Raw genomic sequence first — 25,932 nt, 5'->3', positions numbered from 1 at the left:
GTGCGAGTAAATTGCTGCTCTCTTCTCTTCCTGGGGATCTTGAAGGCCATCCTGCACGTGGAGGTATATGCAGTGGGAGACGACAGGCTGAACTAACCTTGAATTATTCTAACCGACTGTGCAGGTCCGTGCGTTGCGCTACGTTGCCTGTTCTTTTTGCTCGCTGACCGGACGTGCTGTCGCACGTTTCTGTCAGTATTTTTTTTTTTTCGACCTCGATGAAACAGATGCAGTTTCGTAATGCTCGACGGTGCTATCTCTTCAGTTGAGCCCAATCATTTTCACACTTGACAGTTCTTCCCGACAGAAAGAAAAAAAAGTTCATAACGTTGGCTGAAGTGCGCGATCCACGCTTGCAGTGTGCAAAAAAAATTTAAGAAAGGAAAAAGAGAGAAGCGAGTTTTAAGTCGCAGACGGAAAGCCCGCAGATAGGCAATCTTTCTCCTTTTCCCTTGGTGTCTGCTGCGTATGGCGTCTCTTAGGAGTGCAGGTTGTGACACTGTGTGCGCAGTTGACGTTTGTGATCTATAATGCCCCTTTTTGTTACTTTTTACATGCTTGCTTTCCGTAACGATCTATTATAATTCCGAGTGTGCAATCGATGTCTAGGACTTTTTTTTTACCTTTTAGTGGCTCCGCTATGCAGATGGCTTTGGGACAGGTGATTTTGGGAAGAAAGTTGCCTTTTGTGCGGCCTTCTGCGGGGAGAACTAACGCTGCCTGCGATGCACATGGCGTGAATGGTATCCGGCATTTGTTGTCTAACGTAACGTCTGCGAGCTGCGCGTAGCTATAGGCTCTGTGAGGTAAGCCCGTAGTGGAGGGCTCCTAATCGTGCGCTGCATCGCAGAGCGCGCTTACCTTTCTCATTTCGCCTCCGCAGAAATTGCAGTTGCCGCGAACGTGATTCGATCCCTCGACCATGGGCTGAGCAGCCGAATGCCGTAGCCGCGGCAGGTGCATGTGAACAGCAGTTCTGCAGACTGCCGATGAAGCTGGAGGAGCGCCTTCATCTAGGATGTGTGTTGTAGCCGACTAAGGACACAAGCAAGAGCATGCGCCGGCCATATTGACGCGCTGAATGCATCTTACCGGCTTTTTCCCTCTTATGCTATGTCTGAGCGAAAGTCTAGGAAAGCGTGACAGAATGTAACGTGTTAGTGTTATACTAGGACGCTACTCATTCCGCTCGCCTTTTTAGTCATTTTTCCTGCGCTTACACCACAAAACGATTCTGTGACATGAAACTAGAACGAGCGGCATGGTATACTCTGTGTGCATGGTGATTGCTCCGAAGTTAAACACATTTTTTACCCCGAAGGATATTTCATGACGACAGGAATGAGTTCAATCCTAATTCTCTACTGCAAAGCGTGCACTCTACCTTAGTATGAAATTACGCGGCAGAAGTCTCGTGGAACGCCAGAATATGGACGCTAGATTACCATGATTTCTTGCCTAGAAACACTGACTGATCAACTGCAGTGAATTACTGCCTCATCGAGAGGACGGCAGGTGGCATTCGGGCCCCATTCATTCATTCATTCATTCATTCATTCATTCATTCATTCATTCATTCATTCATTCATTCATTCATTCATTCATTCATTGAAATAGCCTGATGCGCAAGCGCCCCTACGCTGGGCAGTTACGTTTATGTTTTCTTGAATGCGTACAAGTACTAAAGTTAGGGGCACTGTAGTAATTGCCGCTACTAGTGAGTAATTTTTTGTATATGACATCAGCGCAAACGATCACACTCCTCGGGGCAGCGTGTTTTATTAACACAATCGACGAAGCACTTAGTTGAATGATTCGCAAAGGCGTGCGCTCTTGCGTTAAGGTTACACTACCGCAGGAAACGAAAGAGGATGTATTTTTTTTCCTGCTTACGCGCGCCACTACAAATGGAATAAAAAATGTGCGTGCCTATCGAGTTGTTTCTGTTATATGTAAGCGCAAACGTTTAAGTGGGGGTCGACCTTGAACATTATTCAGCTAAAATCTGATGTGTAACAGCAGCTGCACTTCTGGTTTGTCACTATTGCGATTCGTGTATCGGATTACATGTAGTTAGTCCTGAAATGTCAATTTTAAAGGCAGCACCCCCATTCCATAACATACTGCCACAGTGTGGGGCCGAGGTCTGAGGCTGTGGGAATTAACGCACGCTCTACTGGCCCCTTTTCATCACCTCAAAACAAAAAGGAAGATCCACACTGGCTTGGTGGCTATACATATGGTGTTCGCTCCTGCTGTGCCAAACGTCGGATGAATTTTCTGCTTTTACATGAAAGGGTTTATCTCTCTCTCTCTCCAGCTGTGCTCGGGTGTGATCTCTTGACAACGGCGGCCGCATTTGGAGGGATATTGAATGCAAAACACGCCCGTTTACTGACATTTCGATGCACTGTAAAAAACCTCAAGTGGCTAAATATTAATCCTGAGCCCTCCACTGTATTGCTTCGACGGGTAGGAATTCTTTAACCACTGAGGAACCGCGGCGGGATGTCGTGTCCACGAGAGGGTTTCTGACAGTGGATGGGTATCGCGTAAGAATGTTTTGCCTGATGCGTATCGATTTCGCAGCCACTGTTGCAGGTACTGCGACCTGCATCTACCCGTGGACAGCCGCGCTCGTCTTGTAGAGTATTTAATTCTGCGCGTGTCCTTTTTGAGTGTGGAAACCACCCAGACCGCCTGGCTGCGCGCGAGGTCTCCACGTCTGGGCGCACGCTGCGCAGAAGCCGAGTGTCGCAAGCGATATAGCTGGCTCGTTTTCAAACCTCTCTTATCTCTGTCTGCGTCAATTTGCCGATTGTAGACGGGCCTTCCGGAGATTTGCTGGCTCTTGCTGCTCGCTCGAGTTGAGCTCGAAGACACTTCAAACGCACATGAAGGGCAAGTTATTACCGTGATATGTGCACGGTTCTTCAGAAGCGACTCCTGTTCTGCTTTGCTGCACTCAATCTCCTTTTGATTTTATCTGTGGCCTTTCTAAGGAGTAGCTGCTTTCGAATAACGTTTTCCCTCGATAGTGTCCGCATGTGTAAAGCTAGACCCCCTTGGCCTATGAGGCTGGTCGTAAAGAAGGGCTGAAAATTAATCTAGACTCCATGGGTTTTTTACGTGGTCGCAAACCTCGGAGCAAGACCGCTTTTGAATTTCCCCGCCTTCAAAATGCGACCCCTGCATCACCCGCCGCGGTGGCTCAGTGGTTAGGGCGCTCGGCTACTGATCCGGAGTTCCCGGGTTCGAACCCGACCGCGGCGGCCGCCTTTCGATGGAGGCAAAACGCAAAAGGCGCCCGTGTGCTGTGCGACGTCAGTGCACGTTAAAGATCCCCAGGTGGTCGAAATTATTCCGGAGCCATCCACTACGGCACCTCTTCCTTTCTTTTCTAAGTCCTTCCTTTATTCCTTCCCTTACGGCGCGCTTCAGGTGTCCGCCGAGTTGTGAGACAGATACTGTGCCATTTCCTTTCACCAAAAACCGGTTTCAGTTTCATTTGATTTCTGCACGGCCGGGTGCAGACGCCATAGGCAAGTGAGCAGCAGAACGCCGTAGACAACGAGCACCGCGGAGCAAGGCTGGTGAAAGAATTTATGTTAAGGACCGGTGAAATATCTGTCACCGCAAGTAAACCATTTTACAGTTGCTATAGCTACCTTTTCGTTATCCAGACGATAGCCACCCGACTGCTCTCTATTAAAAATGACGTGAAAAAAATTGGCAGTGGCTTAGCTCGGCTATGCCAGGATATACGTAGCGAAAGCAAAGGCATATAGCTTGGTTAGCCTAGGTTAATCTTGATTGCAAGTCCAGGTTAGTCTGGTTGTCTGGCTAGTTGTTGTCACGTGGTTCGTCACGTGGTGCGGTGCGACCACAGTGGTAATGTGAACACGGCGAAACTGCGAGTTCTTGGCCAATATATAGGTTTGGCTACAAAACGGCACGAATCTGTGTTTCCATGTATTCTACAGTTTCTATCACCACGTGCAATTCTTTCTTGGACCCTCCCGGCAAACGGACAGATGCCCAAATCTCAGGGACCGTACGAATAATACGAACGTCAAAAAAAAAAAAGAAGAGGGCATAGATGTCTTGACAATGACGACAAGATGTGCTTGTTCCTCTCCGAGAAAAGCGTGGCGGTAGGCACTAGCCAAAACAAACAAACAAACACATCGGCTAAGGAAATGCTGAACACGAACATGACCACGCTGTTTAGTACAAGCACACGTTTAGCAGGCGGCGTATCCGTCGACGGTCCGGGCAAGGCCAAGGGGGCAGCTGAGTTGAGTTGTTGAGTTGAGAGTTGAGCTGTTTAATGCTACAGGTGGGGTTAGCCTTGCTTATTCTGCCGGCAACTGCTCCACCGTAGCGTCTCTTCTATGTTAATAATGTCCTAAAACATGTCGCATCTACCCCGATATGCGCACAGTCTCTTATAACAGCACACATTCCTCTCTCGCAGTGACCATCTATGCACACAACCACTCCCCACAGCCCACGTCACAGTCCACTCCAGAAGTCACCATCTATGCACATATTCAGTCACAGTAGAACATAGGCCATTATAGTGCCACAATCCATACACACATTCACTCACAGTATAACGTAGTCCACTCCAGAAGACACCATCTATGCACACAATCACTCCACACAGTCCACGTCACAGTCCACTCCAGAAGTCACCATCTATGCACATATTCAGTCACAGTAGAACATAGGCCATTGTAGTGCCACAATCCATACACACATTCACTCACAGTATAACGTAGTCCACTCCAGAAGACACCATCTACGCACACATTCAATCACAGTAGGCCGCCATCGGATGCTTCCCTCACGTTTCCGATGCTGCAGAAAAAAATGCCGCGTTCGAAACCATGTTCTGTTCCGACAGCGTAGCCTTCGCGTTCTGCCTCACGTTTGGCTGGATTCTGCCTTGGGCGACGGTCTGCTCACGTGCACGCCGAGTGTCTGCTCCGGAGTGCGTACGTTGGTTCGACGGTCCCGAGGCCAATGTGGCGAAAGAGCTGCATGCACACCCCACGCATCCTCCGTTCTGAGCCGCGGAGAAGACGAAGCTGCGGCCACGGGCGCTTTGAGCAGAGCGCGTGTGCTGCCTTTGCTGTGCTGTGAGGGATGACGTGGTGGCCATCGCGCGATGCAGAAGTTGCACAGCAAGGAATAATTGTCCAAGCGAAACCTTCCTTTCTTCGTGCATCACGAATTGGGGATTGTTCGAGTAGAACTGTTTGGTTCGCTGATTAATCATCTTATTACATGGTCTTTGAGTGCGTTTTCTCTGGTGCTTGTGTGACTTGCGCAAATCATAAGACGCGCCTGGATTTCAGCTGAGAAGTTTTTGGTAGTTGGCGGTATATATGCGTGCGTCATACGCGTCTGGCTTTTTCGTGTCTTCCTTTGTAAGCTTCGTGACCACGCCCAACCAGATCGTGGCAACAGACCCAGCCGGCAGAGCTTTGTAAGCACCAACGTGCTCTTGCTTGTGGACCGAGCAGTCTCATCCTGTCTAAGCTGTAACACGCATACTGATGATGCGCTGCCAGAGAGAACTGGTTTCCAGGTGCTATATACCGGGCGCGATGTGCTTTGCATACGTTGCCGTCTTGCAACCAGTTGAAATGAGGGCATTAATTCTTACAGCGGGAGACGAGGTATTTTCTCACGCGAAGCCAGTTTTCGTGGCATCAAAATATATTTGCTGAACTCAAGGAATCACTGCGCTATAGAAGCATCGTTTGCTAATACTTTCAGACTTGGTGTCTGTTGTTATCGTAAGTCTGTCGTATTTGATTCGCAAAAATCCTCTTTTAGGTACATGTGAGGCTTAGACAAAAGCCAAACTGTATCTCGAGCGCTCAAAACGTGGGAACTGAGAGCGGTAGAGCGTTCGGTGCACAGGGGCCCGTAACAGGTAGGCAAGTTGAGTAAGTATAGCAACAAGTGTAAGTAACTGTAGTTGGAGGCTAACGGAGAGGCTTTAAATTAAGTTGAAGACTGCTCAGTGAGCTGATAGGGTTAACGTTAAGAGACATGAAGAGCACAGAGAGGGTCAGAGAATGAACGCGGGTTAATGACATCCTAGTCCAAATCAAGGAGAAGAAATTCGCATGAGCGGGGCATTGCATGTTCCGAGCTAATAACAAATAGTTCCTTCGGGTAAGTCGGGGTAACAGAATAAATTCGAAGGTAAGGCAAATGGACGCACGCGTAGCAGAGGGCGGCAGGTGGGCAGAGGCGATTAGGAAGTTTGTGATGATAAGGTGACCGCTGCTGGCGCAGGGCAGGGATAATTCCAGGTCAAGTACGTATGAGGGACCATGGTCGTGCAAGCAGTGGAAGTAGTTAGGTTGATGACAATAACTAAGAGCACATAAACCTTTAAATCTTACTCTTCTTGACCTTCGCACTCGGGCGCAGCATCGTGCTTTCATGTAGTGACGTCTCCCGGTCGACTTTCCTGAAGCATAACTTAGTGCTTATAAATTACGTTCTGGCAGCTTACGCGGCAGTAAACCATGTCCCTGCAGCTTTGCGGGCTATCGACATCATTCGACGACAGGTCCAACGAACGTGAGCTGCACCGCTGACGGCCTGCTGGCACAGTGCCGGCGGCAGTAAAAAGGAGAATCTGTGCTCGTTAAGAGTTTCCTTACAAGAGAATCCGTGCTCGTTACGAGCTTCCCTACATGAGTGTGACGTATCATAACTCTCGCTGCTGTCTGTATAAATATCTACTCTCATGAAGCGCCCCCATCGACATGAACTCAAGTATAGATGCGCCTCTGCAGGCCGTTATTCGAGCGCTCACGCAAAGCGGCCAGTGGCACGTGCGTACCAGCTCTTTCGTCAATTTTCCGTGTTTTCACTACACGCAGGGACGGTCAAGTACCAATTGCAGCGCCACGAGCAACAAGCCAGTGTACTTTTTTCTTTCTTCCTTGCTTTGCTTTTTTTTTTCTCGCTCGTATCAGCGGAGCCACGCTTGCGTGTTTGCTAACCGGTCGAGGATTCAGGAAACGACTCCGGATTCAGGAAACGACGAGCATGTATGCATTGAGGAAAGAAACCACGGCGAAAATAGCGCGCTATTTAGCTTTCCCTCTTTCCCTCTCCTTCCTCGCTATCTGTTCGTCTTTGCGCCGGTCTCCATTGGTGGCGTGATTACGGCTTCGGGCTTATGAAGTGGACAGACCTTACAAGTGTACACTCGCCTTCGCGTTCGTATAATTGTTCCTGCCCCGAATGCCAATAAAGCCGACTCATTACATCGCTCCACTGATTACATCGAGGTTGACGGAATAAGAGCTCCCGAGAGCGCGCCCTCATTCGCATGGGCTCCGAAGGATTGCTTCTGGACTGCTGGACCAATCAGAAGGATTCGAAAGTTAAAAGGGAAAAAAATAGAGTAACGCAGGGTCATGCGTGGACAGGAGTGTGGTTCGCTGCCAAATTCGATGAATCGCGACAAGTTCATCGCCGCTGGAAACCTGTTTCTGAGAAACAACTGAGTGCGTAGTAAATTTCTGCCAGTGCACGCTGTCTCTCCAATCCCGACTAGCGCTGTCAAAGCCTCACACAGGGGCTTTGCAGCCGTAGCTCCTAAAGCGGGCACAGAGTTGCTGCGAAGAGCGCCGGGGAAACAGAGCCAGGGGGGGGGGGGGGGGGGGGGGGGATTTTTCTTTACGGCGGCACTGTACAAGTCGCGACCTTGGGCATGGTCAGTAGAGCGGCCGTCGTTCGCGCTCAGCATAGTCGATTTGTCTGGAGAAGAATGTCGGGCGTGAGATGCCTTTTTCTGATAAGTTCGATCTATCTACCGGTACGAACTATATATACAGCCACTGTATGTTTTCTTAGACGCCTCCTGTGCAGCGGAATGCATTAGTGCGTTTATCACTTTCGCCGTTTTTGTGTCGGTCCTTTTTCCTGCTCCTCTTTGCTTTTCACGAAGTCTTAGTTATTGTTGTTGCCTCTGAAGGGATGACAGATACCCACGCTGAGGGATTGCGCCAGGTGCTGTCTTCCTCTTCTCTTCCCCTTCCCTCTGCCTTCCCTTCTATTTTCTATAATAATATTGCATGTAAAGAAAAACGCACTCAGTCAAGTACCTGTGACGAGTCTGCGTTTAATATTTGAGTACATCTGCAGCATTTGTCGAATATATACCGCGGGTCAGCAGGTTTGCTTCAAGCGCTGTGCGGCATAGCTTAATTGTGTTTTATCGCTGGCCGCTTCAGATCTCTCCGGGCTCACGGAACTATCATGATCGCCATTCTGGAGCTTAAACTAGCTTAGCTTCTCAGATTCGCGAATTGTGCGTTAAATATGAACAGTTTATTCGGCCACGGCGCTCAAGTCCAGAGAAATGTTCTAAACGCTATTTTTCACCCTGTAGAAGTTTCCGACCTTCTGTGAAGTTTTCACACGAGCTCCACTAGGTGCCGCAATATCGAGGAGGGTGGAATATGTATTTTTGGTGAATGGTGCACGTTGCTTTATATAAGGATACTATTTGCTACGCGCTCTGCAACTGCAGACTACCTGATAAAAACAGCGTGGCTACTCGAGTGGGGACAGACACATTGTTTCGGTTTCTTCTCGCTATTGTTTGCTAAACGTTGATCGATATAATACGAGCCTCAGTTTCCTCGCGAGTTATAACTTATAAAGGTACAGTCTGCGGCGCGTTTCAGCTTGTCTGGCTGTCCATAAGCTTGACAGCGACAAGCTTGCGAAAGTCTTCTAATGCAGAGCTGGACACACTTTGTTGCAGAACCGATGTCTGAAGGCGTGAAGGGACAGGTCGCTAAGCGAGTGAGGCGCGGCGATCGGCGAAGGGGGCAAGGAAACTATACAGACCACTGTATATGTAAGCAGATAAAACTTTCCCGGCACCATCATCTAACAACACCATCAACAAAAAAAAAATCCGCAGGAGCAACTAATTCTATTGTGTGTTGGGAATGCGACAGCAACAGCAGCTGTTCATGCCTTTCGCGGAAGTGGAAATGCTCCGGTCTGGCGGCGTCACTTGCCCAGCCAATAAGAATGCTCCACCCTGGTGACGTCACTTGCATTCAGCCAGTGGGAATTTTCCGATCTGGTGACGTCATTTCCTTCCAGCCAATGGGCGCATTTTACGACCGGCGACACATTTTGGCCCCATGAGGCGTCTAATGCTGCCGCATTAAAAGAATGCCAACTCCCATCTCTTCGCTATGTCGGTTCCGTATACGCCTTCTTGCTTCGGAGATGGACGAGACGGACCCCTCAACGTCGGGGAAATGCGAATTTAGAGCAGCAGAAAGCTGTGGTAACCCCGGTCGGTCATTCGCTAAAGGGAGCACTGCATCGTATTCTTCGTACTCTACAAGCTTGGTCCTGCAAATACGCATGCCGTGGAACATTATGGCGACTTGGCCACCTCGGGGGTTTCTCGCTTGAGAAAAAAAAATGCCCAGAAAGGCCGACGTTTTGATTGGTTGAAGTTGTGTATTCTAAGTGCCACCACCAACTCTTCCTATCCTAGGAGATCGGGCAACCTCCAAGGCAGCCAGTTTAGGCTACTAACGTGCAAGGTCTGCCAAGCGCGTCCTGCTCTATACTGGTCCGTTGCGCTTGGATGTCAGTAAAGACGTTATCTGCATAAGCCACGGTTGCGGCCAATGTCAAGTGGCAGCACACTCTGTGTTCCTGACCTAATTCGATATTCAAAGCGCCGCGCGTTCGTAGCGTGTGGGACACGGTGGTATGGGAGCATTTTGAAAGCGTGTTAACCTTGTGTACGGGGTCCTATGGATTTGCCATAAGGAGGAAGTGCTGAGTAAACTGGATATAAAACTTTTCTTGCCAGCCACTGGATTCAAACTGGCGACGCCGGTAATGAAAAGGACTCCGCGTGATCACCGTTGACGAAGTAGATGGCGCTGTAGTCTACCCTTAGAGGTACAGTCGTGAGCAAATTGAAAGGTAACGAAGTGTGAACATTCATTTATTGATTAGGCCATGGTTACGCGTGAGAATTGCAGTTTTCTTGTTTTCTCACTATTTTTGCTCTTGGCGTTTAATATGCGGTTCTGTGGAAAATAACCAGAAAAATTGCTATTTTGTGCACAAAGTTTGTTCGCTTTCATACTGCTCACGAATGTACTCCTACAAAAAGCTGGCTTAATGTGTATGCACTTTTACTGTGAAATTGAAAGGCGGAATGGTGTTGCGATACCTGAATTTCATTTTTTTTTGTCATTTTATGAAAGCTCCGTTTTCAGAGCAGTTGGTGCCTTTTTCCTTAGATATCGATAAGTGATCGATACAGACTAACCTGTCTTTTTTTTCTTCTTCTGTGTCCCTTCGAGCATCTACCGCGCACCGTAACGTTAGTTACTGTCCGTCAGCATTACGGTCAAGGTTAGGCTACGCACATTACGCCACGGACGTTAGTCCACGCGCCGTCACGCATTCGCAACACACACCAAGACTCGTTTAGCGGGCAGCCATCGACGTGCCTAGCGCCTCTGCGAGTGAGTGAATGAATATCATCACAAAGTGAGGGAGGGATAGGCTGCAGCTGCCATCCCTGGGGTGTCCTCCTGTGTGGTCTTCTTTCTCACCGGTTCAGCAGGAGCCAGGCCGCCGCGGCAAACGTATACCCCCCCTTGACTTCTTCCTCCACCTTCCTTCAGATGGCGGCGCGTATGCCCGGTCATGCGCGCCGACGCACCCGCGAGCTGGGTGCAGGCGCACTCGAGCGCCCCTGACGTCACCGAGGAGTGAGTCTGCGAGCTGAGTGCGCATGCACCGGAAGCAGACCTCGCCGCCAAGGGAGGGAAAGGGAGACGCTATTACGCGCGCCAGACTGGCCAGGCGCGATCACGTGCAGAGAGCTACCGCGGGCAGCTGCTGCTCCTGCGAGATACTCACCTCGCCTGCCACTACCTACCGGCTCGTTCGCAATGCCTTCAAAGAACCTTCTATCAAGTGGAGCGGGGGGGGGGGGGGGGGGGATGTATTTGGCGCGTTGCAATCAGTTTCTGATACGCCTGCTATCTATCTACCCTGCTGACTTCGAGGCCACGGCAACTAGAGGAGGCGGCTGATGTGTGTGGCACAAAGCGGGGGGTTATTACGCGTCCGCAGTACCCCTGCGAGGCTTCTCATGAATGTGCATGTCCCTGTGGACATTGCGCATTGTACCGTGGGATACGTAATAAGATGAACTGTCGCTATTAACGCTTACAAATCGTGCGTGCAACGATCATTACGCTCAAGGAAACTAAGACGCGCGCGCGCTCGTGCGAATAAAGTCATATAACCTGGGGAAAAACGCAAGGTCGGATCGTCTGAAGGCGAGCCGCGGATAGAGTCTGTGGGTATTGGACGAGTGGGCTGGTCTGTATAGCTTGATAGAAGCATCATAGAGAAATTGTGTCTCAAGTAATGACTCATGCGCAGAAACAGAGTGTCGTGTGTTGCCCAGTATTTGACAGGCGTCAAAGAACAGAGAGAGAGGTACAGCGGAAGGAAATTGGTATAAAATTGGTATAAAAAAAAATTATCTCCGCTAGAGCCTATATGTTTATTTCTTCAGTCCAAAGAAATAGACAAATAGGCTCTAGCGGAGATAATGCTTTTTTTATACCAATTATACCCAACATTTTCGAACGAAAAGCGTAGTGTATGCTACCGATGAACAGATTTGCTAAGAGCAATTGACGTGCATTGGCGCAAGTTCGTGTTATTTGTTATTTTTTCATTCACCGGTCCTTGCCAAAACACACACACAGCAGCTGCCGCCAACCGTCGTTATGCCTGCCGCTGTCGCCAAATGTAAACAGTCGACTGACGTCAAGGCATGAAAGGTGGTATCAAGAAAGGAAATGCACGAAGAGTTCGGCACAGCTCTTTGTTTATACTTTTTGTACGAAACAGGAAGCGGCACTTACTGCATTTTTGCTTCGTGTTTTTATTGTTTTTTATATATGCGCCTATAGCTTTCTTTCTTTTAGGTGTGCTTTGGCCCTGACATTTTTTTTTCTTCTTCCAAACACTCCCGGCATGCCGTTTGTTCTGCTTTGGCTTTGAGCTGTCGACAAAAATGAACTCAACTATGAAGCCCGTGTCGTTTAAGTGGGACACAGTGTGTAAGGCCCGCCATCTGAGGCGTCAGTTCCGAAGGACGTGGAGAGACCATTGGCCCCGAAGAAGCTAAGCAGTGCAGTCTCGAGTAAAAAAGATCAGTAGTGACGTGCCACCGGAGCGGCTGATAACAACGCTCGGCGCTGCGGTTGCGAACATGCCGGTAACAAAAGTGCCAGGTGTGTTCGCAAAGCACGGCGCCGCGCCAGCCGCATGATGCGATTTTCGTCGCTCCGGTGACGTCAGTGTGCTAATCTTTCTCAATCGCGACTGTACAAATGCGAGAGAATGAAACACCTGGCAGCTGAAGTTGGAGACATGCGTGCTCTTGATACGGTTGGCGAGAAGAAAAGAAGTAAGTTAGAAAAAGAAAATGAGAAGATGGCTGGATTGAAAACAACGCCCGCCGCCGCGGTGGCTCAGTGGTGGCGCTCGGCTCCTGACCCGAAAGACGCAGGTTCGATCCCGGCCGCGGCGGTCGAATTTCGATGGAGGCGAAATTCTAGAGGCCCGTGTACTGTGCGATGTAAGTGCACGTTAAAGAATCCCAGGTGGTCGAAAACATTCCGGAGCCCTTCACTACGGCGTTCCTCGTAGCTTGAGTCGCTCTGGGACGTTAAACCCCCTAAACCGAACCAAAACAACGTCCCGTGTGCTGTGCGATGTGAGTGCACGTTAAAGAATCCCAGGTGGTCGAAAACATTCCGGAGCCCTTCACTACGGCGTTCCTCGTAGCTTGAGTCGCTTTGGGACGTTAAACCCCCATAAACCAAACTAAAACAACGTCCCGTGTGCTGTGCGATGTGAGTGCACGTTAAAGAATCCCAGGTGGTCGAAAACATTCCGGAGCCCTTCACTACGGCGTGCCTCATAGCCTGAGTCGCTTTGGGGCGTTAAACCCCCATAAACCAAACCAAAACAACGTCCCGTGTGCTGTGCGATGTGAGTGCACGTTAAAGAATCTCAGGTGGTCGAAAACATTCCGGAGCACTTCACTACGGCGTTCCTCGTAGCTTGAGTCGCTTTGGGGCGTTAAACCCCCATAAACCAAACCAAAACAACGCCCCGTGTGCTGTGCGATGTGAGTGCACGTTAAAGAATCCCAGGTGGTCGAAAACATTCCGGAGCCCTTCACTACGGCGTTCCTCGTAGCTTGAGTCGCTTTGGGACGTTAAACCCCCATAAACCAAACTAAAACAACGTCCCGTGTGCTGTGCGATGTGAGTGCACGTTAAAGAATCCCAGGTGGTCGAAAACATTCCGGAGCCCTTCACTACGGCGTTCCTCGTAGCTTGAGTCGCTTTGGGACGTTAAACCCCCATAAACCAAACTAAAACAACGTCCCGTGTGCTGTGCGATGTGAGTGCACGTTAAAGAATCTCAGGTGGTCGAAAACATTCCGGAGCACTTCACTACGGCGTTCCTCGTAGCTTGAGTCGCTTTGGGGCGTTAAACCCCCATAAACCAAACCAAAACAACGTCCCGTGTGCTGTGCGATGTGAGTGCACGTTAAAGAATCCCAGGTGGTCGAAAACATTCCGGAGCCCTTCACTACGGCGTTCCTCGTAGCTTGAGTCGCTTTGGGACGTTAAACCCCCATAAACCAAACTAAAACAACGTCCCGTGTGCTGTGCGATGTGAGTGCACGTTAAAGAATCCCAGGTGGTCGAAAACATTTTGGAGCCCTTCACTACGGCGTTCCTCGTAGCTTGAGTTGCTTTGGGACGTTAAACCCCCATAAACCAAACTAAAACAACGTCCCGTGTGCTGTGCGATGTGAGTGCACGTTAAAGAATCTCAGGTGGTCGAAAACATTCCGGAGCCCTTCACTACGGCGTTCCTCGTAGCCTGAGTCGCTTTGGGGCGTTAAACCCCCATAAACGAAACCAAAACAACGCCCCGTGTGCTGTGCGATGTGAGTGCACGTTAAAGAATCCCATGTGGTCGAAAACATTCCGGAGCCCTTCACTACGGCGTTCCTCGTAGCTTGAGTCGCTTTGGGACGTTAAACCCCCATAAACCAAACTAAAACAACGTCCCGTGTGCTGTGCGATGTGAGTGCACGTTAAAGAATCCCAGGTGGTCGAAAACATTCCGGAGCCCTTCACTACGGCGTTCCTCGTAGCTTGAGTCGCTTTGGGACGTTAAACCCCCATAAACCAAACTAAAACAACGTCCCGTGTGCTGTGCGATGTGAGTGCACGTTAAAGAATCTCAGGTGGTCGAAAACATTCCGGAGCCCTTCACTACGGCGTTCCTCGTAGCTTGAGTCGCTTTGGGACGTTAAACCCCCATAAACCAAACTAAAACAACGTCCCGTGTGCTGTGCGATGTGAGTGCACGTTAAAGAATCTCAGGTGGTCGAAAACATTCCGGAGCACTTCACTACGGCGTTCCTCGTAGCTTGAGTCGCTTTGGGGCGTTAAACCCCCATAAACCAAACCAAAACAACGTCCCGTGTGCTGTGCGATGTGAGTGCACGTTAAAGAATCCCAGGTGGTCGAAAACATTCCGGAGCCCTTCACTACGGCGTTCCTCGTAGCTTGAGTCGCTTTGGGACGTTAAACCCCCATAAACCAAACTAAAACAACGTCCCGTGTGCTGTGCGATGTGAGTGCACGTTAAAGAATCCCAGGTGGTCGAAAACATTCCGGAGCCCTTCACTACGGCGTGCCTCATAGCCTGAGTCGCTTTGGGGCGTTAAACCCCCATAAACCAAACCAAAACAACGTCCCGTGTGCTGTGCGATGTGAGTGCACGTTAAAGAATCCCAGGTGGTCGAAAACATTCCGGAGCCCTTCACTACGGCGTGCCTCATAGCCTGAGTCGCTTTGGGGCGTTAAACCCCCATAAACCAAACCAAAACAACGTCCCGTGTGCTGTGCGATGTGAGTGCACGTTAAAGAATCTCAGGTGGTCGAAAACATTCCGGAGCCCTTCACTACGGCGTTCCTCGTAGCTTGAGTCGCTTTGGGGCGTTAAACCCCCATAAACCAAACTAAAACAACGTCCCGTGTGCTGTGCGATGTGAGTGCACGTTAAAGAATCCCAGGTGGTCGAAAACATTCCGGAGCCCTTCACTACGGCGTGCCTCATAGCCTGAGTCGCTTTGGGGCGTTAAACCCCCATAAACCAAACCAAAACAACGTCCCGTGTGCTGTGCGATGTGAGTGCACGTTAAAAAATCCCAGGTGGTCGAAAACATTCCGGAGCCCTTCACTACGGCGTCCCTCATAGCCTGAGTCGCTTTGGGACGTTAAACCCCCATAAACCAAAACAACGTCCTCTGACCCGATACAAGCGGAACAGGTTTCCGCGCGCGCCGAGCAAGTTTCTGTCCCTGTGGTGGTGACGCGATTTTATGCGTAAAAAGTCGGAGCAGATAAGGAGCGCGCTTATCAGATGCCACAATAAACACAGATGGGCAAATGTAGTAGAGTGCGCTCCTCAACAGAATCGCTACTGGTCGCAGATTGCCTGCCCAGAAACGCCACTGTCTGAGACGAAGCAGTGAAAGAGGACGCAGAATGTAGTAGGTTTCTTGCTGGCAACACGAGACGACGGCGACCAAGTCGTCATCCGTAGGTCTGATCTGCTGCACAAGGCACAGCACTGTCGCCTCGCAAGCGACAATCTTGGCGGGCAAGGAATCTGCGAGGTCGATACAGTCTACGAATGTGCTAGGCACGGTGTCGGCACCGGCAACATTGCTTTTTGTGTTTTTCTCGGCTTTCGAGCGTTTTTTTTTTTTTGCGTGCTGACAGGATTTAAGAGACACTTACAGGTACTATCAGCAACGGATGAAACGCGAACAAGAAAACTCAGACGGCAACACAGAAGAGGTAACATATTAGCTCCTTGATTTTTTCTGAAATACAAGCGAGGTTGAATAACACTTCTGAAGAAGTCTTCACACCTTCGAAGCTAAAGTAGTGGGAGCTAGTATTTAGCTCCCCCTGGCTGAGGGTGGCGTATCTTGGAGTCCATGGTTCAATTGTCTTGTTCATGTTTCATTTCTTGCTTATAGTATACATCGAATATGAAAAGTAACAACCAGCTTGCACAAAAAGATGACTTGATTTGCTATTTTGTGTACTAAAGTCTAAAGATGAAGATGATTTTTGGATTTTATAAGGCAAGAGGTGAACTAGTTAGAAAGACGTGTAATTGTCACGCATAACTGTCCAGTGATCAATAATTAAATGCCCAAACTTCTGCCGCCGCAGTCGGGATCGATCTCGAGGTTGCGTGGCCGCGGCAGCCGCGTTTCGATGGAGGCGAAACAGAAAAACGCTTTTCTGCTGTGCGATGTCAAGGCAAGTTAAAGAAGACCAGGTGTTCTAAATTAATCGGGAACTCTCTACAGTGGCGTCCAGCATATCCTGAGTCCCTTCGGGTGACCAAAACCCCAGAGTCCAATATAAAATTTAAATTTAGTTCCATTTCACAGTGGAGGACCTGTACGTATCAGTACGTTCAACGTCGTGGTCCAAAGAATGCCTTCTAACAATCACTGCTTAGGTCACAAGCAGGGGTCCCGAAAGCGTGAGGACTCCGTCGCTTCCCGTGCCTGAGGGGGAGTTCAAGATTTATTAACTGCGATGCCTAATCGGTGGGGCGACAGAGACTCAAAGCTGCGTCAACGAACGGCGCCGTGAATATCGTGATTTTCTGTCGGAAGCTTTGTTGCTTCCACAGGATTGGAAATAGATTTCCATTTTCAATGCGGACTGAGTGTTTAGTTTCACATCGCTCGTGCTTGAATGTAATTGCAGTAACACGGTGGTGAATTCGGGCGCCGGTACAGTCATAATACGTTCGGACTGTGGGACTCCGTTCTCTTATTCATTATACAAGGCAGACTTTTAAACTCATTTTGAATGGCGTTCAGGATCTCGCAGCAGCAACGCCTAAACTGTGTGTTCGTCTGGTGGACTACAACTCGGAACAAATGCTAAGCTTTTTGAATCAACGCGAACTGGGGAAAAACAGGGGGGGGGGGGGGGGGGGTGAATGTCAAACGAAAGTGAACGGAAGTGAAGGAGAATAAAAATAAGTTTAATTCCTTAATTCAGCAATTCATTGCTTGCACCTTTTAGCCGCCACCTCGGTGCCAATTCAAAAGCGCGTTTCACACCTGCATAAACAAATGATCACATATGATGAATCAAACACTTGGCACTTCAGAGAATTGTCTTAACTTTCCTGTTTTTTGCTCACTGACTTTGCCTTTTTCATTTCTGTTTGCTCTCATTTTAACAATGGTGGAACGACTGGCACCCCACACGGTGTCTTATTGCATCATTTACAATTGTGGTGACAGAGAGTTTTCTCAATACTGGTGATATACTAAATCAAAGTACATCGGCCGTACATTTTGCCATTGCTTTCTGTGACTTAAGCGCTCTTTAACTCCGGGGCCAGATCGCGTCGCATACGCCCTCTTTGCCTTCCAAGGCCATGAAGCCCATAGTGAGCTCCTCAGCCCTGGCAACCAATCGCGGCGTGGATGGTGTCGTTTCCCTACGATTTAGTCCAACGTTTTGTCGTTAGAGTTTGTTCACAGCGCCTGCGTTCAGGTCAGAATCAAGTTTCACGTCACGTAGACATGTTCACCAAAAACTCGGGAAGAATGTGCTTGAATAATGTAGCAACATTTATTATTTTCTTCCCGTTCACAGTCGCTGCAGCGTTGGTATTTCTACCTTCAATACTAAATAAGAGTTGGCCGCGCATGTTGGCATTGCTTTCTAAGATAATATTGATTAAGATCGAAGTGGGTATTTCTCGATAGCGCAACTCCGAGACTGAAACTTCGGAAGTTCTCAGCGTATGTGGACACCTATTCGAGTAAGCCTTACTTGCGTGGTACGAATGCTTAATCTCCCATCCAAATTCACCGCATGCGTACCTCGCGAGGATTTTATCTGCAAGTACTACCTCCGATCGCCGCGTGCTGTGCAAGCCAAGCGGGGCTGTGAAAACAGTAAAAAACCTACGCTGAAAGAATTGCATGATCCTGCACTTAACTCGGCGCTATTTCACGCGCGTACTAAACAGCAGCGTGGGGAATATGAAAGCAGTCGGCCGGTGGTGTACGCTCATTTCTTTGCGACCTTTCCAGGGATGAAGCGACTAATTGCGTGCAGCGTCGTTTTTGTCAGCGACGCGCCTGCCGCCACGCAGTGCGGAGACGGGTACTATACGTGCGATGAACTCTGAGGTTGCTTTTGCTACAAGAGGAGCTTTGCGAAGTTTCGCTTCGAGGAGCAGCGCCATGGTTTTTGTCTCTCACAACGAGAGCTTTATGAGGGACTTTCTTTGATGCTTATCTCCTCCGTTCCTCGTCTCGTCGACGTTAGTATGTTGTAGTCAAAAAAAATCCGGCTTTATCCTCACGGTCAGGGAGCTCGCTGTGCTGGTGGAGACAACTTCTGCCTTGGATTGAGTGGGTGGTCGTGATAATAGCGCCATCTATGGCCAGGGCTTCCAGGAGTAGTTGGATCCTGTAGGGTTCGCTGTTGGAAAAGAAGGGAAGTGCGAGGGGGCATTCAATACAGCTATGGTTAGTTACAACTCAAGAATGCAGCGGCGAACGACCCGCAAAGGAGCCCGGCCAGCCAATGGCGTCGTCCAGTTCTGGCTGTGCATCAGCGGCTAGGCAGAAAAGGGACAGGAGCCTTTGTCCTCAGCCCTAGTGACCCCACACTATCTTTTCAACTTCCCCTCCTAACACCTCCGTATCCCTAGCCCGAACAACGAACAACCGATTCCCCACGACACGGCGACAAAGGCCCTTCTCCTTCCCTTTCTTGCCTAGCCTGTTGTGCCTCATGAAAACCGGTTCGTGCCACTTGCTGGAACCCGCCGCGGTGGCTCAGTGGTTAGGGCGCTCGGCTACTGATCCGGAGTTCCCGGGCTCGAACCCGGCCGCGGCGGCTGCGTTTTTATGGAGGCGAAACGCTAAGGCGCCCGTGTGCTGTGCGATGTCAGTGCCCGTTAAAGATCCCCAGGTGGTCGAAATTATTCCGGAGCCCTCCACTACGGCACCTCTCTCTTCCTTTCTTCTTTCACTCCCTCCTTTATCCCTTCCCTTACGGCGCGGTTCAGGTGTCCAACGATATATGAGACAGATACTGCGCCATCTCCTTTCCCCCCAAAAAACCAATTATTATTATCACTCGCTGGAGGGCCTTCTTTGAGGAGCATTCGCCGCTGCATTCCTGAGTTGCAGCTTACTATAGTCCTGTCAATGCTTCTTCGACCCGGAGCAGGACAGGAAGTCGGAGAGGTTTTCTTTTTGTTTCATTTCCCAAGGCGACAGCGTGAATTTTGCGCAGTTGTGCGCGGAGAACTTTGCGTTACGTTCAGTTTGGTTTCGATTTTTTCGCCGTATTAAGCTTAAACTGCAACGCGGAAGTTTGGCATATGGCAGGTCGTTCGCTGTGTATTGTAAAGCTTAATAATAACTAAAAAAGATATTGCTGTCTTTTCATGTCCAAGCGCTACACCATTAGTTATGTGAGAAGGACGCCGTGAGCGGAGGGCCCCGAGTCAACTCCGACCACCCGAAGTGGATGTTTTCCTTCACTGTAGAAACTGTCCAAAGGCAGGAGCTACGAGACACTGAACGAGATCCGTACATTGTAACGGGATGTTCCTTACACCAACGGAGGTCAGACTTTTTGTATAAACTCAATGATACGTCGCTGCTTCCTGCTTAACACGTCATTGCAGCCCTAAAAATCCTTTTTCCATTTGAGCCAGCAGACATAGTATGGCGAGCAGTAAAACATGCAGTATTAAGCACGTCACGAAGATCACGAAATGCGCCCCAAGTGTTGTTTGCAGAATTCCCCGTACTTGTAAAAAAAAGTGTATATTGCCAAAGAGGACGGTGCTCTAATGAAAGAGCTGTACCCAGCACTTTAATCTACCTAGTAAATGATGGTATTACTGGCCATCTTGCTGTCTATTGCCGGATATGTAAATGTGGATCCACGTTCAACAAGACGCAGTTTCTGGGCTACGTTAAAACAACCTTGAGGGCGAAATCATTGACACTTTCTTTATCAAGAAGGCTGGTAACAATTGCGTCAGCAAGCCTTCACTGTCGTTGCTTGGAAACGAATTTCTTTTTAGAACTGCTTTTAGGCTCTACGTCACGAGAACTCAATATATTTAAACGTGCAATCATTTCAAAGAAAATAAGTTTGAAGTGCAACACCGTCCTGTCTTGTTTGTTCCTGCTCGTGTCTATGCATTTCATCTGGGCGGCGAATTTTTTCTACACCATGGATAGGAACCAACTTGTGCAAACCACCGTTCTATTGCTATAGTAAAACGTAAACTGCTGTTTTCACAATTTGACGCCGACAGTGCACAGTTTGCACAGAATCCTCGTTTGTAAACTAAACGCCTTTTGCTCATCGCCCCCGTTAAAGCGTGTCTGTATGGAAGCCGAGGATTTCCGCTCAGAAGCGGAGAGCCTTAGAAAGATATCAAGCCACCGGTGCGGGTATAGATTTTTTTCTGAAGCGATATTGAAGCGATAGCTTCACTACGACGTGTAAAGCCAAGGTCACCGGCCCGAGTAGCAGCCGTTAATGCGCATGCGCCGAGCAACAGGCGCGCCGTGCGTGACGTCAAAGTTGCGTCATCTCTGCCGCGTCGCGCATGCCCAGTAGCTACAGGTTCATTGCGCATGCGCAGTTGGCCAACAGATGCGCGTCATTGTTCGGTCACTTTAAAAATAGAGGGAGCGAAGCGCTCGTTCTTCAGATGAACGATGGGCGAAGAAGCGGAAAATCCACGTGTATGCATGGGGGAACCTGCGCTGCCAAGGTGGCACTGCAATTGTTCCATTCTGTGACTCAAAACTGCTTTTGTCAGCCGCTTGGGCCGCTGCAAACGCGACAACACATTCTGCGCGATTAGATACCCGCGTTCGGCTGACAGCATTCATTGCCTAGCTTCTCTCGGCGTAGCCCAGATAGCTGACGCACCGAACGTACGCCTTCGACAGAGCGCGGAGGCTCACGCCAATAAGCGCTTGAAGCTGGTGCGGAAAAGTACTAAGAGTACTACCCAAAACTGCTCGCTCTTCTCGCTAGGCAGTGTGTTATGGCGCTGCAATCGGCACCACGAACTTCAGCGCAAGTTCCCCATACTACGAGCGACATCAACGGCGACTGCGCGAAGCCACATCGACGGATCCCGAATGAAGCTACCGCGTACACACTAAATTTAACCGGACCGAAACCATCAGCATTTTTTTTCCCCCACGAAGTGGTTCGAACGCACGGAGTTGAGCAAAGCTCCAGCGGAATGCCGTTCCCCTTCATGTGGCTTCCGATGTGCCCAAGTGTTGATCGCCGTCTAGGCTGCTCTTAGCATGCAAGGGCGCGGTACCTGCGTATATGTGTACGTGCTTGCATGCATTCCTGGACGCATTTCGTCAGAAAACAAAATCAAGAAAGATCCCGTAGCGCGCTAGCGGCTGTGGAGTATGTAGACCGATGAAACGCGCTGTCAATGCAGGTTCAGCTCCTGTGGCTGTATTCATTCGATGGAGCCTAACCGAAAAACAACTCCCACGTGTCGATTTTTTTTTCAGCGATGGCTATATAGGGGACTTTTCTTTTAGTAAACGGCGTCATGTGTTGCAACCGGAAACTCCAGCAATGTTGTCCTATAGCCTGGGCCGTTTAACGATCACATGCGTAGTCTGCGATCACGCGGATTTGTTCACGGTTGTGTGCGCCCCCCTCCCTCCCCCACCTCTTCCCAAAAGGGGAAGGGGGGTTGTTGCGGCAGTTGCTGTCGCTTCTTGGGACGTCAAGAAGAGTGGAATGGTGCACTTAAATAGCCCCACGTGGTCGAGACTAATCCGGCGTCTTCAATACAGCGTCCTGCGCCACCATGTTTAAATAGAAAATACCCGGCCTACCTTTATTTATCTGTCTGCATTTGTCAAGCGTTGGTTTTCCTCGTGAACAACCTTCGTACTTCTTAACGATACCACTGTGTGCTGCTGTCAGGGTGAAAATTTTAAAAAAAGAAAGAAAAAGGAGAGCCTCCTGCCGCCTTGCATGTTTGTCTAGCAATCGTGTCACTTTTGTGATTTTTGGCTCCTGCTGCACGTCCTGTCAGGAAAATATAAGACCTTGTACATCTTCCGTGTTGCCCTGTGCGTTGCACGCGGGGCAGAAAACACTTGCGCAGAATGGTTTGCCGGTCGCGCAGCTGCCGAATTCTTTATGCAACTTTTTCAAAGGTCTGCAGTTGATAATCACATAAGTGGAACATTTTTTTTACGCAATCTCCGCTGCATTTGTCGCTTACGGGAGCTATAGCTGTCATGCGGTTTCTTGGTGCATGACCTACCATGAAGTACGCTGACCCTTATTTCAGATAAAAGGAGACAGCGAATGTCATAGTGAAGGAATCATTAATCACTTTCACCAGCCCTGCTTGCTTGCGCGCTTGTTACCACTAATCACTCACCGGTGTGTCTTCGTTTTTATTTTTTGTTGTTGTAGCATTCTGTGAATCGGTTTGGTTTGGTTTAAGGGGGTTTAACGTCCCAAAGCGACTCAAGCTATGAGAGACGCCGTAGTGAAGGGCTTCGGAAATTTCGACCCCTTAGGGTTGTTTAACGTGCACTGACATCGCACAGTACACGGGCCTCTAGAATTTCGCCTCCATCGAAATTCGACCGCCGCGGCCAGGATCGAACCCGCGTCTTTCGGGCCAACAGCCGAGCGCGACACCCACTCAGCCACCGCGGCGGCTATTCTCTCAATCGGGTTAAGCTGCTATTTACTTTTTGAAGCATCCATAAAGAAACACAGACATGTAGCAAACGTAGTTAGATGCCGTTTTCAGGGTCGCCTTCTATATAATTGGGCCAAGTCGTGCTAGACGCGCTCGTTCCCAAGACCGTCGCGCAATTTTGTTTCACTTCTAAAAGCGAGTGAGTCGTTTCATTAGTAGCGCTAAAAATAAATTCCAAGGCAAGTATGACAATGCCGACACTGTGGGCGGTGGTAAGCCTGCCGTCTGTTTCTTCCCCACGCTACACTCGCCGTAGGCATTAACAGAGAAGACTGCATGCTGCGTCGTTAATTCAGTCGCGCCGTATACCTTTTCAGGCGTGTCAAGAACTTGCTCTAAGTCAAGGGGTGCATGCAGTGGTACACGGTAACAACTCTGCACGTCTTCGAGCCTTGTTCAGTTTTTACGCGCTACGTGATCCGAAATTTGTTTTGATGCGCTTCCGTCCTCCTGAGCACGAGGCTTTCAGTCACGCTTGGGCGACCGCCTTTGGGAAGAGCGCCCACTACCGGCGGGGGGCCCGCGTAGCGACAAAAGGCGTCTACGCCACATGCTGTGCGGATCAGTAGAGATAAACTTTTAGCGGAAGCGTAATTGTGCTCGGTGCTTTTGATATATTTTCTTTAGTTCTTTTTGTCTAATCATTTCTTTTCACACTGAGCGCCGGCTCTCTCTCTCTCTCCGTGTCTGACGCGTGTGTTGTTGCGCGGACGCCTGAAGCGCGCTTATTTCCTGGTGAAGGGCGGCGGCTTTCGGAGTACATTATGACACGTCTTGGAGGAAATGTAACAAGGGGAGCTCGACGCGTGCGGACGTGGCGTGCACGTGTTTGCACTCGACGGCGAATTTGCAACAAAGTATCACTTGACTCTGACCCTGACTGGCATTATTAGGGTCGGTAGGAACATCGGCTTGTGTGCTCGTACGCTTAATGGATAAACTTGCGTTGTTGATAGGCGCACTAACGGTGGACCGGACTATTTGCAGGGAATCGTCTCGGGGATGCTCTGAGATGATTTACATCGACGATCACTTCTTGAGGGAGCTGCCATAGAAACCAATGATGGTGATGACGACATCAGGCTTAATGCCGCATGCCCACGGCGGGGGACTGGCCAGGGTTCAATGCGGATACAAAAGCACTTATGGACAAGGAGTGGAGTAATTGGATAATTTTGTGTCCTATAGACTGGTATTTGGACAAAAAAAGAGAAAAAGCCAATACGTTCACTAGACGCTTTCTTCTCTTTCATCTGCTTCTTCTTCCAACTTCATGTGGATAACATGGGTAATCTCTGCTCTTTCTGCCGACGCTGAAAACTTCGTTTCTTTATCCGAGCATAGCAACTGCAGGCGCAGGTTAGCATAGATAAAGGACGCCCTGGTAAGGAAGATAGGTTAACCTCGTTTTACGAATGAGTTTGAAATGGCGAACGGAATGACACAAGTGAGCGAACAGGAGGAAATGGAAAAGTTCAACACGTAATAGATTCCTGAATTAAACAGAAATATCGAAATGCCTCTCTAACCAAAATTGCCTGCGTGTTGTTTATTTCTAGTTAGATCATATCATCAGTAAAGGAACAAAGAGAAGCCTGGTAAAGAACGGTCACGTAAGCCGGTCGCGTAGCTAGCAATGAAAGCATAAATCTCATGTCCTGAACCTGGATTCTCTGACCTGCATTGCTCACGGTCTGCACTCTTTGACATCGTCAGGTAGACTTGTCCCGGCACGTGAGTAAGGAGGCGCGTCTGGACACACAGCTGTTTTTCGTACTTCGCCCGCGTAATCGGGCCACGATCCGTTTTAAACTTGCTTCTGAAACGTTTGTCTAGGCATGCTCGTGAACTTCATTTCCGCTGAGGCATGTTTTGTCACATGAAGAGAAGCTACTAGCCTCGCGACTTAGGAACACGATATTAGCAGCCTAAACATAAGTTCGCGGATGTGGCTCGTAGCAAAGCTGATAGTAAATTGCCTTGCCGTTTAAAGGGCGGTAGTCGTGATCCTGAGAAAAAAAAAAAACTTGTGTAGGTCCACATAAGGAAGTTATGGTGCAGTAGGATCTTTCCGCAAATACACGTGACTAAGATTTTAACCGAATTCTGTTCTCTTTCTCTCGATAATGTCCACTACTACCACAGTTGCATACATCTCAATCTTTCCGTGACCTTTTCTCCCGAGTGACAACTTCCTGTTTGGCTGACATTCGAGACTGTATCCTAACTGCCAACGTTCTCAGTGTTCAACGCAGTAATGATATTTATTTTTATTTGTTTTAAGTATGTGTGTTCGTGTAAAAGCTCGCCCGGCGGCGGTGTCTCTGTGGTCCCCACCTCGTAACTCGGCTCCCTCTTCCTCGGTGCAGAACCTGGTGCTGGAGCCCGGCAACGAAGTGTACTCCAACTGGCAGCGCGCGCCTGTGCCCATCTACGTCAAGTACTACTTCTTCAACATGACCAACCCGGAGGAGATTCTGGCCGGAACGGAGAAGGCGCGCCTGCAGGAGGTTGGACCGTACACCTTTCTGTAAGTGCGCCCGTCTACTACTACTACTACTACTACTACTACTACTACTACTACTACTACTACTACTACAGCTACTAATTCTACTACTACTACTACTGTTACTACTACTACTACCACTACTACTACTACTACTACTACTGTTACCACTACCACCACTACTACTACTACTGTTACTACTACTACTACTACTACCACAACTATTACTACTGTTACTACTACTACTACTACCACTACTACTACTACTACTACTGCTGTTACTACTACCACCACTACTACTACTACTGTTACTACTACTACTACTACTACCACAACTATTACTACTGTTACTACTACTACTACTACTACTACTACTACTACTGTTACTACTACTACTACTACTACTACTACTACTACTA

The 25,932-nt window shown here is 49.1% G+C and overlaps 1 protein-coding gene across 2 annotated transcripts in view; it reads left to right on the top strand.

Annotated features, from left to right (window-relative positions):
* LOC144128274 (protein croquemort-like) overlaps positions 1-25,932 on the top strand; it is an 82,747-nt gene that overhangs the window by 16,736 nt on the left and 40,079 nt on the right. For both annotated transcript variants that reach the window (XM_077661560.1, XM_077661559.1), the window contains exon 2: positions 25,377-25,537. In XM_077661560.1, the coding sequence (XP_077517686.1) occupies positions 25,377-25,537 (161 nt within the window). The remainder of the gene's footprint in view (positions 1-25,376; positions 25,538-25,932) is intronic.

Source organism: Amblyomma americanum, chromosome 4 (assembly GCF_052857255.1).
Source record: "Amblyomma americanum isolate KBUSLIRL-KWMA chromosome 4, ASM5285725v1, whole genome shotgun sequence".
NCBI lineage: Eukaryota > Metazoa > Arthropoda > Arachnida > Ixodida > Ixodidae > Amblyomma > Amblyomma americanum.
This window is presented reverse-complemented; position numbering and strand designations above follow the sequence as displayed.